At 53.0% G+C, this 18,268-nt stretch overlaps 8 protein-coding genes across 8 annotated transcripts; 5 read left to right on the forward strand and 3 right to left on the reverse strand.

Moving 5' to 3' along the window:
* Nucleotides 1–249: 249 nt before the first annotated feature.
* Nucleotides 250–1,355, reverse strand: N7510_005478 (pectinesterase A; the record flags this gene model as incomplete). Its single annotated transcript, XM_056977404.1, has 3 exons — nt 250–677; nt 752–864; nt 919–1,355. 3 exons carry the CDS (start codon nt 1,353–1,355, stop codon nt 250–252), a joined length of 978 nt encoding a protein of 325 aa, XP_056833436.1.
* Nucleotides 1,356–2,087: 732 nt separating this feature from the next.
* N7510_005479 (putative extracellular exo-polygalacturonase) lies at nt 2,088–3,370 on the forward strand (the record flags this gene model as incomplete). Its single annotated transcript, XM_056977405.1, has 2 exons — nt 2,088–2,494; nt 2,563–3,370. 2 exons carry the CDS (start codon nt 2,088–2,090, stop codon nt 3,368–3,370), a joined length of 1,215 nt encoding a protein of 404 aa, XP_056833437.1.
* A 218-nt stretch (nt 3,371–3,588) lies between these two features.
* On the reverse strand, nt 3,589–5,507 carry N7510_005480 (DNA cytosine methyltransferase; the record flags this gene model as incomplete). The annotated part of the gene is made up of 3 exons (XM_056977406.1): nt 3,589–4,051; nt 4,109–5,369; nt 5,426–5,507. The coding sequence occupies 3 exons, from the start codon at nt 5,505–5,507 to the stop codon at nt 3,589–3,591; spliced, it is 1,806 nt and encodes a 601-aa protein (XP_056833438.1).
* A 907-nt stretch (nt 5,508–6,414) lies between these two features.
* N7510_005481 (amidophosphoribosyltransferase) lies at nt 6,415–8,263 on the forward strand (the record flags this gene model as incomplete). The annotated part of the gene is made up of 3 exons (XM_056977407.1): nt 6,415–6,499; nt 6,566–7,018; nt 7,068–8,263. The coding sequence occupies 3 exons, from the start codon at nt 6,415–6,417 to the stop codon at nt 8,261–8,263; spliced, it is 1,734 nt and encodes a 577-aa protein (XP_056833439.1).
* Nucleotides 8,264–8,738: 475 nt separating this feature from the next.
* Nucleotides 8,739–10,346, forward strand: N7510_005482 (endonuclease III domain-containing protein; the record flags this gene model as incomplete). The annotated part of the gene is made up of 1 exon (XM_056977408.1): nt 8,739–10,346. One exon carries the CDS (start codon nt 8,739–8,741, stop codon nt 10,344–10,346), a length of 1,608 nt encoding a protein of 535 aa, XP_056833440.1.
* A 348-nt stretch (nt 10,347–10,694) lies between these two features.
* On the forward strand, nt 10,695–12,665 carry N7510_005483 (aldehyde dehydrogenase family protein; the record flags this gene model as incomplete). The annotated part of the gene is made up of 2 exons (XM_056977409.1): nt 10,695–10,970; nt 11,034–12,665. The coding sequence occupies 2 exons, from the start codon at nt 10,695–10,697 to the stop codon at nt 12,663–12,665; spliced, it is 1,908 nt and encodes a 635-aa protein (XP_056833441.1).
* Nucleotides 12,666–12,796: 131 nt separating this feature from the next.
* N7510_005484 (uncharacterized protein) lies at nt 12,797–14,293 on the reverse strand (the record flags this gene model as incomplete). Its single annotated transcript, XM_056977410.1, has 1 exon — nt 12,797–14,293. The coding sequence occupies one exon, from the start codon at nt 14,291–14,293 to the stop codon at nt 12,797–12,799; it is 1,497 nt and encodes a 498-aa protein (XP_056833442.1).
* Nucleotides 14,294–15,060: 767 nt separating this feature from the next.
* N7510_005485 (pyridoxal phosphate-dependent aminotransferase) lies at nt 15,061–16,643 on the forward strand (the record flags this gene model as incomplete). Its single annotated transcript, XM_056977411.1, has 4 exons — nt 15,061–15,142; nt 15,201–15,676; nt 15,732–16,017; nt 16,072–16,643. The coding sequence occupies 4 exons, from the start codon at nt 15,061–15,063 to the stop codon at nt 16,641–16,643; spliced, it is 1,416 nt and encodes a 471-aa protein (XP_056833443.1).
* Nucleotides 16,644–18,268: the final 1,625 nt, after the last annotated feature.

Raw genomic sequence — 18,268 nt, forward strand, 5'->3', positions numbered from 1 at the left:
CAGTCTAGCCCAAACGCTTTCCGTACCGAACCATGTACAATTTTTGAGACATGTAAACAGAAGAAGAACAAGTAATTCAATACTTCATTCACAGTAATGCCGGCAGCAAAGATGTGTTCATCCATACCTTGGCAACTGATACCTGATGGCCCTCCTACCGGATTTAAAGGTTTAACTATCGCATGTGAAGTGAAGAATTGGAATGGTACTACGCTATATCCAGAAACCCGTTCTCTCCCAGGCGTAACATCAATAAGTTCGATCAGTCCAATCTCCCCAATCACTCCCAAGAACCGTGGTCTTTGTTACAGCCGCCGATATGGAAGTCTCATACTCCCTTCCAGATGTATCCGAACCGTCACCACTGTTATTGTACTCATAAAACAGCGGCGTCGCCCCCTCAGCCATTGTGGTCCACCCTTTAGCATTTATCAAGCTCCCAAGTTCCGAGTTCTGATAGATCACACGAGCAAGCACTCTCCAGGGCCTTCCAAGATAGACCTCGCCCTCGAGGCTGGTGCCTGAAGCGGCGTTGACAGTGCTGCTGTCAATACAATACCATGCAGTGTCACTGGTTGTCTCTCGTGAGTTGGCAGTTATTGCGCCAGCACCGTTGGAGACTATGTCACATTCGCCGAACCAGGCGGAGGCATCACCGAATATGTAGTCCACGGCCCCTGGAGAGGATAAGGAAGTGAGCAAGTGCTATATGCTAGAAGAGGAGGCAAAGTGAAAAGGTGGGAAAAATTACCTTCAACCAAGCAATTTGAATAATACTGTGTTCCTGCCTTGGCATACAGTGTATCCTGGTATCCGGAGAATTGACAACCGTAGAATCCAAGCCGGTCAGCGTTGCTAGTGAGACTATCACACAGGATGTCAGCTGTAGTAGATATAACATAGGGCAAATAAACCCACGCGACAGCCTGTGCTCCCTCGCCGTATCCATTTACCACGTTGATATTATACATCTTGAAATTGGCAGCAACCACATTGACAGTGGAACTCAAGTCCAGTGACCCTGCTTCTTCGGAGGAGATAGTATGCGTGATAGTCACCGTATTGTCTTTATAGGTCCCCGTGTCAGTTGTCTCACCGTACAAGGTTAGGTTTCCGTTATAGTCAATGGTAAGCTGTTCTTCATAGGTGCCACTGGCAATATAGACGCAGGCTGCATCAGAAGACGAGCCCAGTGCGTCCAATGCATCCCCGATAGTTGAGTACGTTCCCCCAGATCCGACAGTGAGACATCCTGAGGGTGCACTTGTTCTGCCAGTGCGGCGATGGAGACTTGCCGGGGCGGCGGTGACAGCGCCACAGAGGGCGAGAGTTGTGATAAGTGTATACAGCTGCATCGTGGAGAGCAGTATGAAGCTTCCAAAGATGCCGTCGGTCGATTATTGTTGAGTTTAACGCTACTAGAATGAGCCTTCATGCAGTATCGATGAATTTAAATAGTTGATTGAATCAGGTGGCACCCCAAACCTACACGGCGAGACCACCGAGTTGCCAGGTTTATTCCTGCATCAGATTCTTCATGTCGGAGTTATAAAGCCACGTCTGCTGCATCAGTGCCCCAGTTCCTCCACACTCCGCAAATCGGGACAATATATTTCCATATGAAACAACTCATGCATGTTAAGTCCCGAAGCCTCTGCTGCATACAGGGCTTACGGGAGTACGGACCCCCGCCGGGACGTCATTTTTCAAGGATGTCCGGGATATGCAACAAATGCGTCCTGCAACCAGAAAGCAAATATGTAATATGCACTCTCTTTCCATAAATCAGAAAGAGCGTACCTCTCCCTGTTCTCGCGAAATTCCCGAGTAGCAATACATACGCCAAGCTGATCGACAAGGACAAGGCGATCACCGATCAAGATATTCCTCGAATCACGAAGCTAGTATCCCATGTACGGTTTCATATGTTCAACCCACTTCTCCGTGCTTGATTTAGTATTGATTACCAGGCTGGTACTCCTACGATTTCTCCCAATTCGAGGTGTATATAAAGTCATGGTCGTACAAACTTGTCTATGAGAGGAAATTCCCTAAACCATAATACCACAATAACGTTTCTTAACATCATGATAACTTCCAACCTAAAAACCCTCATAGTTCTCACAATCTTCACCCTTACACTAGCGCACCCAAACCCATCACGTACCCTCCACGCCCGTTCATCAACCTGCACCCCAACGGCAGGCGGGTCCGAATCCACCGACGACGTCCCTGCCATCACATCTGCAATTCAATCCTGCGGCGATGGCGGTACGATTGTTATACCGTCCGGTAGTACATATTATCTGAACAGCGTACTCGATTTCTCTGGATGCAGCGGGTGTGACTTTCAGGTCGAGGGACTACTCAAATTCAGTTCATCGACGAGTTACTGGGGAGGGCGGACGGCCATGATGAATGTTGAGGATATTGATGGGATTAAGATTCGCTCTGTGACGGGGGATGGGGTTATTGATGGGAATGGACAGGATGCGTATGTATCTCCTTTTTCCTTCTTCGTATCGTGTGTTTTCGTAATCAAATTCTGACGCTTCGCGCTAGCTACGATCTCTTCGCGGAAGATAGCAGCTACCAGCGCCCGACATTGCTGTACATCACAGGCGGATCTAACATCCAAGTATCAGGTTTCCGACAGAAGAACCCGCCGAATGTTTTCAATTCTCTTAAAGGCGGCTCTACGAATGTAGTCTTCTCAGATCTGGAGCTGGACGCCACCTCCAACAGCGATAATCCACCCAAGAACACCGATGGATTCGACATCGGCGACAGCACTTCAGTCACACTTAGCAATATCAAAGTGACCAATGACGACGACTGCGTGGCGTTCAAACCCGGTGCAGACGGAGTCACCGTGACCGAGATCACCTGTACCGGATCGCACGGCCTCTCCGTTGGATCACTAGGCAAGAGCTCAGATGACACCGTCAAGAACGTATACGTCTCCGGTGCGACGATGATAAACTCCACCAAAGCAGCAGGCATCAAAACCTATCCCTCGGGCGGAAGCCATGGCACATCGACAGTGACGAACGTGACATGGACGGATATCACAGTCGAGAATTGTGACTATGCGATCCAGATACAGAGCTGCTATGGTGAAGATGAAAGCTATTGCGAAGAATATCCCGGAGACGCGGACTTGACGGATATAGTTTTCAATGCGTTCAGTGGAACGACCAGTACCAGCTACGACCCTGTCACTGGCAATCTGGACTGTGGCGCTGACGGGACTTGCGGCGTTACTGTCACCGATTATACGGTGAAGTCACCGTCAGGAGCGGGGGAGGTTCAGTGTGCGAATACACCCTCGGATCTGGGGGTAACCTGTACGTCTGGTGCGTCGGGGTAGAGCTATCTCACCATGTAAGGTGCTATCCAACTTTGTGGGATATGATTCAAGATATATTCAACATTCATGTCGCTATCAACCAGACGAAGATCATCCATCTCGAATCTGCAGCTCAAATCCTGGGTGGGGTAAAATTGTTCAGCTTTCAGAAGGCACCCGTCCTTCTCAGATTAACTGCATTGTAATCTAAGAATCAAAGAACCAATTTTAAAAACCACTCATGTAGGCACCCAACTCAAAGCCTCTCCAAGAGACTTTGTATCGCCCAAAGACTCCCTGCGGTCCGTCTCCCTCAGCGAATTGTAGATCTGCTTGTAAATCGCAGCCGCGAATCGGGGCGGCACAGCATTGCCAATCTGCTTGCGCGATTCTCGCTCCGAGAACTGGAATTCCAGTGGAAAAGTTTGTAGGCACGCAAACTCCCGGGTCGTAAAGACTCTCTTCCCGGTTGGGTGGTAGTTGAATTCGCCTCCGCCGCAGGTGATGGTTCTTGCTGGGCCATGTTCGTCGTAAGGATCGCGATATCCTAGCAGTCGGTAGCGCTCAAGAGCTGCAGGGATGTCATGGTCACCTGCATCGTCGGGGATGTTGTGGATGGCGGAGTAGATTGAGGCAAACGGCTGAAGATCTTCTCTATCTCCATGTGTCGGAGGAGGGAGTGGTGGGAGAGCTTCGCCGGGTCTATGAAACGGGCTGTATTAGTGGTGAAAGGACAGAAGTTGAATTGTTTTATCTTACCCAGCGGCGATGATGCATAGTCGCTTGCGTGACTGCGGAACTCCATAGTTCAGACAATCCAGAATTGCCCAACGCACTGAATATCCATTCTCCACAAGGTCGAGAATGACTCTTCCGAACACGAGCTTATGTCTCTCTGCTAAACCGTGGGTCTCTTCAATGGTTACAACTCGCGGTTTCGCTCGAAGCAGGTTGTCGCAAGAGAACACGCACGCGGAGTTGGCGTCGTCACGATCGCAATTGATGGTGTGTGCAGGTGAGAATGGCTGGCAGGGCGGAGAGCAATGAAGGACATCGACTCTGAGAAACGCATCATCGTTGGTTAAAAAGTCATAGATCGATGCATTCTCCAGCAAGACGTCGGGAAAGTTCCGCCCGTACGTAGTAATGGCGTGTGTACTCAGATCGAACGCCCATCGGATCCTCAGACCTGCTTCTCGAGCTCCACATGACAGACCACCAGCACCGCAGAAAGCGTCACCGAAAGTATATGTGCGGGTTGCCTCGTCGGTGAGGTCAACGACGGAATTTGTGGAATTGTCTAGGTCGGTCGGCGCTGAGAGAGAAGGCGATACCTCGGCTTCGCCGAATGATACTGTATGACCACGCCATTGAGTTCGCAGATCAGCCGAACTCATCCGGCAGCCTTCATCTGCCTCCTCATAGCGGAGGTACTCGATGGCATACTCGTCCTTCGTAGTGCAAGCGACATTCTTGGGCATGAAGGTGAGCTTTAGGCGGCAGATCAAATCGGTATGATTGATGGTGGTGCGGAGGTTCGTAAAACGAATATTGCAAATCCTTTTGACCTGTTTCAGAGGCATGAGCTCATTCTCGTGAGCAATCCAGACAAGCTCGTAGTATTTCTTCGGGATGCCATGTTCGATATGGTTCTTGACGCGAGGGTCAGTGTTCGCAAGAAGATAGCGCCCATGAAAGATCACTTCCTCGCCCTTCTGCAGCACCTTCTCAATGCGCAGAAAAGAATCATCCTGCAGTAGCACTGAGACCCCCGGTTTGTAGACCACGTAGTCAACCACAACCTCGGAGATTTCCTTTGGCTGCTGTTCCAACTGTTTCAGCTGCTCCAAGTATTGGATGTACTGGTCATCTGTCAGGAAGTCGGCGAGATTAAAACCACCGATGCGACATTCGCGAGTGAGCTTGTCAGGCAGGGCAATCTCAACTTCGTCTTCTAAAGTAAGATCGATGATTTCGATGGAGTCCCGAGAATTGGTCTGCTCGGTTGAGACATGTTCGGCTGCAAAGTGTTCATCGTTAGAGAAGGAGGGTCAGTGTCAGGGAGATGAGGATTACCAATTGCTACAGGTTGGCTCTGAGTCCAGCAGTTTCCAGTATCAATAAAGATGCTCATAGTCACTGATGGGTCTGTCTCCATGTCTCGAGATGTCTGATGCGATGGCGCGTCAGTTGAAGGACAAAGGTGCCGATAAGACATGCCCTCCTGCCTGGCACAATCCTGAGGCCAAGGAGAAGATGGTTTGGGCTTGGCAATGTACCTGCGTCCTTGATGAGATCTTTCAGATTGTACCCAATTCATGGATGAGACGGAGGTAAGTGATAGCAATGAGATGGTTCTTGAAAAAGGATGGTTACAAAATTCAGAATAGAAGAAGAGATCAGATGATGTTACTGCTGGAGCAACCCTCCTCAAATCTGCCTGCTTCATTCATTCTTTCTTTCAAGTCTCCTCGCTCTCACAAGCAACAAAGCGCGGTTGGCATAGAAAATTGCCCACATCCAGTAGTGCACATATGATGTGCCTGGAGACACCATGATGTTAACCATCCTCTTCTGTTGAACCATCGTGAAGAATTGTATGATGTTAGAAGTTGTTGTGTTGTGTGTTGTGCTTTCCTCCCTTATTCAGTCGGTTATACTTCAGCCATCCCCACGTGACCCGGCTGAGTCAGCCCCGGCACCGGACCGAAAAATTTGCCTGCTGAGCCAAAAAGGTGGAACAAATTCACTACGATGGGCCCTCCTCTTCCTCTTCTTGCTCCTGGGTCTCTTGGGACTGCCTGGTGACTGCCCGCCTGTCCTTGATCTGCACTTTAACTATCCTCTGGTTCTTGGTGAGTATTGCCTGTCTTCATCAACACCACCCCACCATCCCCCTCTATGATGAATTTCGGTTTTTTTTATAGATGTTAGACTTCCTAAGCATTTTTGCGGAGAACACCCGATCTGATCGATGACTTGCACTTCCACAATGACACACAAGCTTATTGGCAATTCTGGTGCTGACCACCTCGATCGTGACAGGAACCCTCCCCCGAGTCAGGATGTGTGGCATCATTGCTCTGATCCAGGCGAACCCCTCGTCGGCCGCCGCCATCGATCTCCACGAGGCACTCTACCTCCTCCAGCGTAAGTCACAATGATCTGAAGGTGTTTGGAAGACAATTGCTGATGTATATCTATGTCATGTTACAGACCGTGGTCAGGATGCCGCCGGAATCGCAACCTGTGCCTCTGGGGGTCGCATCTACCAGCTCAAGGCCAACGGCATGGCTGCCAAGGTCTTCCAGGATGGTGCCAAGGTGGCCAATCTGCCCGGCTCGATGGGTATCGCACACCTGCGATACCCGACCGCCGGCAGCAGTGCCAATGCTGAAGCGCAGCCGTTTTACGTGAACAGCCCGTACGGCATCTGCTTTGCCCACAACGGCAATCTGATCAATGCCCCCGAGTTGAAGAAATACCTCGACCTTGAGGCACACCGTCACATCAACACCGACAGCGACAGCGAGTTGATGCTGAACATCTTCGCGGATGAGCTGAGCGAGACCAAGAAGGCCCGGGTCAACAAGGAAGACCTCTTCGCCAGTCTTAGCCGCATGTACACACGTTGCGAAGGTGGCTGGGCTTGCACTGCCATGCTGGCCGGTATGTTGCTCCAACTCTGTCGCACGCTTTTAACTAATAACGGCTCCAGGCTTTGGTGTTCTTGGCTTCCGTGACTCGTACGGCATTCGGCCATTGGTCTTGGGCTCCCGTCAGTCCCTGGATGGCCCCGGTATGGACTACATGATGGCCTCCGAATCCGTCGCTCTGGACCAGCTGGGCTTCGGCAACCACCGCGACATCCAGCCTGGAGAGGCAGTCATCATCGAGAAGGGTGGCCAGCCTGTCTTCCAGCAGGTTGCCCCCAAGAAGGACTATGCCCCCGATATTTTCGAATACGTCTACTTCGCCCGCCCAGACTCGGTCATGGACGGTATCAGCGTGTACCGCACCCGGCAGCGCATGGGCGACCGCTTAGGAGCGCGCATTTTGGATGTTCTGGGCCCCGAGGTCGTCAAGGATATCGACGTCGTGATCCCCATCCCTGAAACCTCCACCACATCCGCGACCAATGTGGCGCAGTACCTGGACAAGCCATACTGCCACGCATTTGTCAAGAACCGCTATGTCTTCCGAACCTTCATCATGCCTGAACAGAAGACTCGGCAAAAGGGCGTCCGCCGCAAGCTGAACGCCATGAAAGCCGAGTTCAAAGACCGTAACGTGCTGCTGGTGGATGACAGTATCGTGCGCGGTACCACCAGTCGGGAAATCGTCAGCATGGCCCGGGAAGCCGGTGCAAAGAAGGTGTATTTTGCAAGCTGTGCGCCGGAAATCACCCACGCCCACATCTACGGCATCGACCTGGCGTCGCCCCAAGAGCTGGTCGCCCACAACCGGACTGCGGATACCATTGCCTCACATATCGGTGCCGACAGCGTCATCTTCCAAACCCTAGAAGACCTCAAGGATGCCTGTGCCGAGATCACGCGCGAGAACGGCCTGCAAGAACCCGTGAACTTCGAGGTCGGTGTCTTCTGCGGCAGCTACGTGACCCCCGTGCGGGACGGCTACTTTGAGCACCTGGAAGCCCTCCGTGGCGAGGGCCGCAAAATCAAGGCTCTCGACAAAGCCAAGGATGCTGTGGCCCATGGCTTCGCAAGCACGACTGACTTTGAGATCGCTGCGAATGGAGTCGCTATGGATACCAATGGCAAGATCGTGCCGGCCTCAATGATGGGATCCACCGTGTCGAATGGCTCCAACGATACCATTGGCACCGAGGAGGACCCCAAGATCGCTGACCGCATGGATATCAGCATTCACAACATTGCTGATCATCCATAATAATGATGAAGACGATGATGATATCTTGTCGGGTCCTTTTTCTGCATCTGGAGTCTAGGCGTTGTGTTTGTCTGTAGATATCTGTATGTATCTAGAAGGGGGGTTTCTTTTCTCTGGTGGATGATCTACGTCTCGTCTCTCTGAAATAAATCCCCCCGAGTCTTGAAATGTGAATAAATCGATGAAGACGAAGTTGTCTCACGTGATGCCTCTCATTAGATCTTGGTTCGGCCAGTAGAATCCCGTCTTCCATCCTCATCACCTGCTGCCAGGCACCCATATCATCAATCCATCGTATTGCTCGCATTCATCTCAAGGAGCAGTGACGGATGTCTGGCCTTGCCAATTACCACTCTTGTGCATCAGCTCTTCTCTCGTCGCACACACTGAAAAGTCCCGATTATTCAAGCCATCACAGGGATCCTCATGACAGAAAGTCCATGTGAATTCTATCTTGTCTGAACATTGGATGAGAATGGCTACTCGCATTACCCGTTCTGCTGCCAAAGGTGCTGCACCGGCGGCGGCGCTCAACGGAAAAGATGGCCCTGCACCGCAGGCATCCGAGGCCATATCCAACTCGACCAGCACCAAAAAGCCCATTGCAACAAAGGCTGCCGGTTCCAAAAGACCTGCTCCCAAGCGAGTTACCTTCCAGAATCAAAGTAAAAGACAGAAGAGTTCCTCCACGCCAGCGCCTTCTGCAGGCTCCAAGCGACCAACTGGCAAAACATCTGCCTCCACGAAGCAAAAGAAACCTGCTCTGACGCCTACCAATACTGATGAACTTCCACACAACCTGGGCCCAGCGACACTTCCTTTGTCTGTCGATGCTGGTATTCCTGATTCTATTAAAGAATCCAATAAAGAAAATCAGGCAATCAAGGTGGATGAGGACTCTGACGAGCTAGCTCCAGAGCTTCAGCAAACAGACAACAAAGCCACACATACCGTGCTCAAAACAGAGCCAGGCACCAAGGCCAAGACCAAGCAGAAAGCCAAAAGAGGTCCTTATGGCCTAACACCCGGCAGAACCCCATTTCCAGACTGGACTCATCCCACAGCCGAGGAGTGCGAAGAAGTCCATCGACTCCTGTCCAGCATCCATGGAGACGCCACCGCACCAAAAACCATCCCCGAACCATCCTTGACCGTCACCGGCTGCGGCGAGGTCCCCTCTGTCCTAGATGCACTCATCCGAACTCTTCTCAGCGGCGCCACCACGGGCGCCAACTCCGCCAGGGCATTCAACGGCCTAGTGCAGCGATTCGGGATTCTGTCTGAAGGCATCGGGAAGGGCAGTGTGAACTGGGATGCTGTGCGACAGGCAACCGTCAAAGATGTCTTCGAAGCGATCAAGAGCGGCGGGCTGGCGGATGTCAAGAGCAAGAACCTCAAAGCGATTCTGGATCTAGTCCACAAGGAGAACCAAGAGCGGCGCGATCAGCTGCTGGAGAAGGGATTTGTGGACAATAACAATGGAGCAGCTGCTTCAACAAAGATGCAGCCTGCCAAGGTGGAGAAGGACAAGGAATACGAAATCGCTTGCGCCGACCAGAACATCCTCTCGCTGAACCACCTGCACAACTTCTCCTCGGACGAAGCCATGCTGGAACTCGTCAAGTATCCGGGCATCGGGCCCAAGACAGCAGCATGCGTAATTCTGTTCTGTCTCCAGCGCCCCTGCTTCGCCGTTGACACGCACATCTTCCGCATCTGCAAGTGGCTGGGCTGGTTGCCGCCTTCAGGTCCCGTCAACGAGGTCACGGCGTTCAGTCATCTGGAAGTGTGCATTCCCGATCATTTGAAATACCCGCTTCATAAGCTCTTTATTCAGCATGGCAAGTCCTGTCCCCGGTGCCGTGCTGCTACGGGGCAGTCGAGTGTGGGTTGGGAAGACGGGTGTGTTATTGATCATCTTGTAACGAGGACTGGAAAGCGGAAGGGTCCTGTTCCGGTGAAGGCTGTTCGGAAAAAGGGAGGCAAGGGGAAGATGAAAGATGAGGAGGTGTCTGATGAAGATATCGAGCTGGATGACGAGGAGAGTGAAGTGAGTGAGCTGAGCGATGTATTGACTGAGTGATCTGCTGTTGAGAGTGTGTTCTATCACTGCTGATGCTCTGGGCGAGATGGTGGCTCTAGTTCTATATGTTGAGTATATATACCCTGTATCGTTTTATTATTAGCGTATCCAGATGACTGGCTTGAGATAATTCTTTATTTTGTATTGCCTCAAATGACTATTTCGTTTCTGTTGAATGGGCTCCATTAATTGCATAGATCTGAATTGTCGAGTGCCGTGTGCCCCTTATCGCACCACCATCTATCGGAGAAAAAAGACCGCGACCACCACCATCTTCACATCCCTCCAACCCACCACTCCCACATCCCCGAGGGGCTCAATTGCACATTGACACCCCTTTCTCTCAGGATGGCCTGTCTCCTCTCCCACCTCCCGACCTGCCTGCGGTCTCTCGCCGAGACCCACGCGTCGTCGCTCTCCGCAGAGCACGCTCAGTGCTTCGGAGTCGCGTTGGTCTCCCTCGTCGCCGTGTACGTGGGGTACCTCTATATCCTAGGTCGGCGAGAAGCAGCGGTCTCCTTTAATGTTCCTTTGCCGGCTGAGGTGCGGAAGGACACGCCTGGCAGACAATGGGAGGATGCTCAGGGGCAGGAGAAGCGGGTGTTGGAGGATCAGGTTCGCGGGGTGAGTTCTTGGTCATATATGTGGGAAAAGGTTTAATCTAATCACTTTGTGCTATCAATGCAGAAATGGAATGATAGTCTCATCATGAGTTACTGCCCCGCGGACGGACGTGTTCTGGGCAACGGAATCAAGCCTGCAACTGTGGAGGATGTCAATGAAGCTGTGCGAGCGGCGAAAACGGCACAGGTCGAATGGGCAGCGACTAGCTTCGCAGAACGACGAAAGGTGCTGCGTACATTGTTGAAGTACGTCCTCGATCACCAGGATGATATCGTCACCGCGTGCTGCCTCGACTCGGGCAAAACCAAAGTGGACGCCTCGTTCGGCGAGATTCTCGTGACGGCCGAAAAACTGAAGTGGACCATCGACCACGGCGAGAAGGCGCTGATGCCCGAACGCCGCCCGACCAATCTCCTCATGATGTACAAGAAAAACATGGTTACCTACGAACCGCTGGGCGTGGTGGGCGCGTGTGTGTCTTGGAACTATCCCTTCCACAACTTCATTGGGCCTGTGATCAGTGGACTTTTCGCGGGCAATGCGGTTGTAGTCAAGCCCTCTGAGCAGACGGCGTGGTGCTCAGCTTTCTTCTTGGATATTGTGCGCGGCGCGCTCGCGAGCTGTGGCCATTCTCGGGATCTGGTGCAGACGGTCGTTACTCTTCCTGCTGTTGCCGATGCCATGACTTCGCACCCGGATATTGCCCATTTGACCTTCATCGGGTCGCGCCCTATCGCGCACAAGGTCTGCGCGTCCGCCGCTAAGTCGCTTACTCCCGTGGTGGTCGAGCTGGGTGGCAAGGACCCGGCTGTCATCCTGGACGATGCGGTGACGGTTCGGAATCTGGCTTCGATTTCCTCAGTGCTCATGCGCGGCGTGTTCCAGTCTGCCGGGCAGAACTGTATCGGTGTAGAGCGTGTCATTGCTCTCCCAGGTGTATACGACCGTCTCATCGAGCTCGTCGCTTCCCGCATCCAAGCCCTCCGTCTCGGCTCGATCCTCCTCGACACGGCCACAACCCCCGACATGGGCGCTATGATCTCCCCCGCATCCTTCGACAAACTAGAAGCCCTCATCGCCGAAGCCGTCGAACAAGGCGCCCGCCTACTCGCCGGTGGCAAGCGGTACAGCCACCCGCAGCACACCCACGGCCACTACTTCACCCCAACGCTGTTGGTAGACGTGACGGCAGAAATGCGGATCGCGCAAACCGAACTCTTCGCACCCGTCTTTCTCCTTATGCGCGCCGAGTCCGTTTCCGACGCGATCTTCATCGCAAACTTCACGCCGTACGCCCTCGGCGCCAGCGTCTTCGGCCACAACCGCCGCGACGTGCAAGCCTGCGTCTCTGGAATCAGCGCGGGAATGGTCGCCGTCAACGACTTTGGCAGCTACTACGCTGTCCAGCTGCCGTTCGGCGGTGTGCGCGGATCCGGGTATGGACGGTTTGCGGGCGATGAGGGCCTGCGTGGGATGTGCAATCTCAAGGCTGTCTGCCAAGATAGGTTCCCCCGGCTGGTAGGCACTGCTATCCCGCCCAGAGTGGACTATCCTATCCAGAAACGGGAGGGTGTCGCCGGTGCAACGGATGGTACGTCTGCCTGGGAGTTGTGTAAGGGTGTTGTCGAGACGGGGTATCAGTTGACGCTGGGTGGGCGTGTGGCTGGGATTATTCGGCTGTTGAGGAATATGTAAGGTGATGTATTATCAATATCTTGTATTTTAGGGTTGAGAAAAACATATGACATGGACTGGAATCTATCCAGCAACGCTCCAATGCCCGCCAAACCAGGTCAATGTCTGGGCGAACACACACATTCATGTACTCAGCACTCCATCACCCTTCCATAGCCTTTGGTCACAGGCTCAAAAAACGTCTCCCGCATCCAATTGCGCATCTTTTCCCCTGGACCAGCGTACGGCTGGAAAACCTCCACCAAATACCTCGCCCCCATCTGAGTTCCACAATTCAGCTCCCCGAAATAGAACAGCTGTGAATCGTGTGGCTGCTGCCCCAGCTGCTGCTGCGCATTTTTCAAATGGGTCGGGAAAGAGAGCATGAAATCGAAGAACCAGTGGGCAAACGCCCGCGCCTCGTCTGTGCCGCGCTCGATGATTTCAACGAGCCATTGCGTAATCTCCTCGTCGTCCGCTGGGATAGACTCGGCGCTTGCGCGGAAGAGAGTCTGGAAAAGAGTTGGATCGAGATTCTGACGACTGATTCGCACGGCGACGCGGAAGTGGTCCGGGGGGATGAGGTAGAGTTCCCTGCCCTTCGTGGAGAAGCGGTTTGCGAATTCATCGATCTTGAGCAGACAGGTCACGGCGTTGATGTTTCGCTGGCGTATGGCGATTTGGACTCCGTGGTGCAAGGCTGCGCGGTTGAACTCTGGCACCACGGGGGTGTGATGGCCACCTTGATAATACGGGATACTGTAAATTCCAGATGTTATGCGCAACATCTCGAGGAAGTTCGTATTCTCCTCTGAGAATCCGCCACGACGGCGGCCCTGGATGAGATGGCTTGGGAGCTTGAACAGACTCACGGTGGTGAACCTCGCTGGGTTAGAGAATGGGATTGTGACAGCGAGCAAGGATACGATACTCAGTGTCGTTCTACGTCCGGACCTTCTGGAACCAGAAAAGCCACGGTGGCCATCGTATTCTCGAGCGAGAAGTCTGTGCAAATCATCTTTCTCGTCTGGCTCCATGACGATGCCGTCGCCGAACCAGTGGCGGTGGACGGTCAAGGCCATCAGGGTCGATAGCTGTGCGTGGACGCGGTCGAGGGTGCACCATGCACACCGAAAAACCGCATCCTGTAGCTGAGCGCGTTCATTGCTGCGCAGAGGGGTGTATTCCAACGGCGCGAAAAGGCGAGCAATGGCCGGGGTGGGACTGGGCTCGACACCCTGGATATCATCATCCCAGAAGGCGAGCAGGATCAAGACCCGGTAGATGCGTTCACTGGAGACGGCAGCGGCCAGAGCGGGCGATGCGCGCGGGAAATTCATGTTCCGCGAGTGCAGGAAGATCTGCTCGAGGATCTCCACCGGCAGCGTTTCCAGCAGCGAGAGGCGATGCTGGCGCGGCGGCTGCTGGTCATGGCCACGATGCGACGGACTGCGAGTCCTCCGTGACTTTGCTGGCCGGTCCCCCTGGCTCAATGTACCATGGACACGTTTCGATGGACGTGCTGGCCTGCGAAAGGTGTTCGCGGGTGCCGGCGGTACCTTGAAGGACTTGGCCTGCGCAGAGCGTGGCCTTGGAGGAGCAGGTCCCCTCTCTGCCGAGTCCGCGTCCTTCAGCATCTGCCTCACCATCGCTGCAACAGGGTTGTCACCATGCTCGGTAGGTCCCTTGACATCGGAAATTTCTTGATGAATAGTACTTTATAATCACGTGATCGATCGCCGACGCCCTTCTCCGTCATCCTCTTCGGTCCATACCCAAAGGGGCATTCGGCCCCACCGTGCCGTTTGTTTGTGATGACCCTCATGTCTTGACTTTACTTGCTTCCTCCTCCATTTTCCCAACACCTCGACACACCCGCTAGAGGAAGAGAACACAGCAATTGGAGGGCTCAGATTTCCTCTCAATTGCCATGATGCAAAGTAAACGTCGCCTTCTATGTACTTCTTCAGCAGTCTGTGGTCCTTCCTTGGGCTTTTGGACTATCAAAATTCGCGGTACGCACGTGCGTCGTGACTCTTCCTGACGGCTGGGAGCTCCGAACTCGGATTCTGTCAAATGTTGGATGAGGTGGACGGAAAGCCCGGTGGAAGAAAGCTGACCTACGGGGCATCCAGTGTTGATGTCATGATGAATAGTATCTGTCCCTCAAAACGTCGTCACGCTCGACAGATGGCATCAAGCAGCTCCAGTTCAACAGCCTACTCGGTGGCATTTTTTATTGATTCGCTCGCCATTGATTCGAAGCGAGAACCAATCCTCCCTTTTAATCTCCTTCCCGAGCTGCCTTTGCGCTGGCCAGGCTAGGATTCATTCAGGCCATTCATTCTCACGTGGATTCGATACTGAATTGAGGCCTGCAACAAACCAGCCACTCATCGAAGCGACTTGGCTAAGAATGTCGTTCTCGGGCCGCCGTGTGAGCATCCTGCGCCCCCCTACTCGTGGCATGCCGGCCAGCGAGGGCCTCTCCGACAACGGTGCGTAGTGGTCGCTTGGGACTTGGGAGCATTCAGACTGACGGTCCCGGTCTTCCAGAGCAACGGTCCGAGACTCATCGCCAGTTCCGAACCGCCCACGAGGGCCACTATCCCCATGCGGCTCTCGACGCCTCCCGTGCTTCTACCGGTGTCGTCTGGTGCACAGAACGTGCCACCGAGCATGGCTTCGCGGAGGATCCCTCCGCCTGGGCCAACCTAGGCCAGGGTGCCCCCGAAGTCGACGACGAGATCGAGGGCAGCTTCCCCCGCCCGACAACGATCCCCGTCTCCCTCGCTGGCCGGGAATACGGTCCGACCACTGGGATCAAGCCGTTGCGCGCGGCCGTTGCACGCCTGTACAATGAGCACTATCGTCAAGGGAAAGAGAGCCAGTATACCTGGGAGAATGTGTGCATTGTGCCTGGAGGGCGAGCAGGGTTGATCCGGATTGCCGCCATCTTAGCCAACTCGTACCTGTCGTTCCCTATCCCCGATTACTCGGCGTACTCGGAGATGTTGACACTTTTCAAGAACGTGCGTGCGGAGTACTAGAATTCTATGCGTGTGCTGACGATGCTCCCCGGCATAGATTACCCCCATCCCGATGCCGCTATCCCTAGAAGACCACTACCAGATCCACCCGAACAAGATTGCAGAGGAAATTGCGCGTGGTACCCAGGTGCTGCTGACATCGAACCCTCGTAATCCGACAGGCCACGTCGTGGAGCATAATCAGCTGGCAGAGATCCAGGACATCTGTCGCGGTCGCGTGACCCTCATCTTAGACGAGTTCTACGGTGGCTACAACTATACGACCGACTGTGACGGTGCCACAGTCAGTGGCGCTATGAATGTCATCGATGTCAACCAGGACGGTTCGTTTTGCTTGACGTGTGGCTCATGACCTATCCACTGACCTAGGAATCTAGATGTGTTGTTAGTTGATGGTCTCACGAAGCGTTTCCGCCTGCCAGGCTGGCGAATTGCCTGGGTAGTGGGCCCCAAAGAATTTATCAAGGCGCTAGGCTCAGCCGGCTCCTACCTGGATGGTGGCGCCAACGTGCCTTTCCAAGAGGCAGCGATTCCGATGCTAGAGCCGTCGCGGGTGCGCACCGAAATGAAGGCACTGCAGGTGCACTTCCGGGAGAAGCGCGACTACGTTCTGAAGCGGCTGTATGACATCGGCTTCCGCGTCCAGGACATCCCGCAGGCAACTTTCTACATCTGGCTTGACCTGAGCTCACTCGATCCGCCACTGCCGGCCGAGGCCAACATTTCCGACGGCCTGAACTTCTTCAGTGCCCTCCTGGCCGAGAATGTCATCGTCGTTCCAGGTATCTTCTTTGACCTGAATCCCGCTAAGCGTCGCGATCTCTTCGACAGCCCGTGCCACCACTTCGTGCGCCTAAGCTATGGTCCCAAGATGGATGCCTTGAAGATGGGTCTTGATGGCATTGAAAATGTCATCAATCGTGCGCGCGAGTTGGGCCAGAAGAAGTAGAGCTTGCCGTTCAAGGTGAATTAAAGAGAGAGAGCACTTGCGCTTAGAGCCTTCTGCTGGTCTAAGGGGGTGTTACAGCGACGCTACTTGCATTTACATGTCGAGCTGACTAGACTCGTCGTCCGGTTTAGCCGATGTGCATACTACAGTATCTTCCTCACGGCAGAGCTCTCGCCGTTACGGAGAAGCTCCAGCTGGTATTTGTGCACTAAATCCGGATAGCCTGCGCGCCTCCCAATCCGTATGAGTTTCTATCCGCCTTTCTGTGTTAAGACTGACCGACTGTAGATGGTGGCTAGGCACTGGACATTACTCTGCTCATGGTATCTGTCACTACCACCGGCTCGCTAAAAGCTAAAGCGATCAAGGATCTTATGTTGTTTATGTGCATAACAATGTTTGATATGCATTCTAAACAACTGTCACTAATAGATGAGGATCTCACTACCCAGGAGACGCAAGCAGCAAGAGAAGAGAATGATTCCCAGAAAGCAGAGGATGGGTTTGATTCGATTAGCAATAGCGAGGATGTTTACCTTTTCCAGCCACTCTCAAACTGTCCAACCGGTCAGTGAACGTGCGCTTAGAAAGAGAGTACGGTTCGAAAGCTACTACAGATGGCCAAAGGGCCTCTAATTAAATTAGATGAAGGAGGATGAGATCCTCCTGCCTGATAATAGTCACATATAGGGAGAAAGACATACTGACTGTGTGTGTGTATGAAAGCCAAGTCTTTTTGATTTCTCATCTTTTCAAAATCTTCCTCCCATCTAAGCATTCATCTGCTATTTTGATAAATCTGTAAGAAAAATACTTTAAAACCCTAGTCCGCATTTGTACAAAATATGCAGGTCATGAGATGTTCCATGTTTTGTAATCGTTTGTAGATCCTCCGGATCGAACCGCATATCCGCGGTTCCGGTATAGAAACATTATAACCCCACTTCTGCAGTGCGGGCAGAACCGCGGTTCTTGCGGTTCCATGACGAGCGAGGCCTACCTGTGCCCATGGTGGGGCAGGAAATTCGAGGTCGTCCGACATTCACCGACCACTCACTCGCAGCGCGGAACGTCACGGGCGGCACGTTTGAGGCACCAGCACCGCAAACAGCCTCAGCAACAGTTGGCTGAGCGCGTGAACATGGCAGGCGGCAACTAGGATCTCGATCAGATACAGGACCATGTACGTACCCATTCTGCAATCATCATCAGAATCTCGCGCGGCAGTATATCTAACATGATGTCCAGAATAGATCGGCAAGGATCTCCACTGTTAGAAGCAGGCGTCGTGATTCGTTGCGACTAGGACTATCACTCTTGCCACAACTATATTCTGCACGTATCGGGTTCAGACACGGACACGTGATATGTCGATAAGATAGGGACCATGGGGTTCGGAATTTCAGCCATGGTTGAGAAATTTGAGAGTACAGGATAATATGTCAGTGTCGATCGAGAACGTTTGCCTCACGCCACGTTGATCAATCAATATTAGGGTCAAGAAGGACCTAGGCCGGTCTACTGTGATGTTTTGTGCTCGAGTGGGATGCTCTTTGTAATCGGAAGAATACGCCTCGAAGAAAATCGGTTGATCTGAATTTGAATATTCACATAATAGCATTCAT

The sequence above is a fragment of the Penicillium lagena genome (assembly GCF_028827675.1).
Source record: "Penicillium lagena strain IBT 129212 chromosome Unknown utg000003l_segment0_segment0, whole genome shotgun sequence".
Taxonomy (NCBI): Eukaryota; Fungi; Ascomycota; class Eurotiomycetes; order Eurotiales; family Aspergillaceae; genus Penicillium; species Penicillium lagena.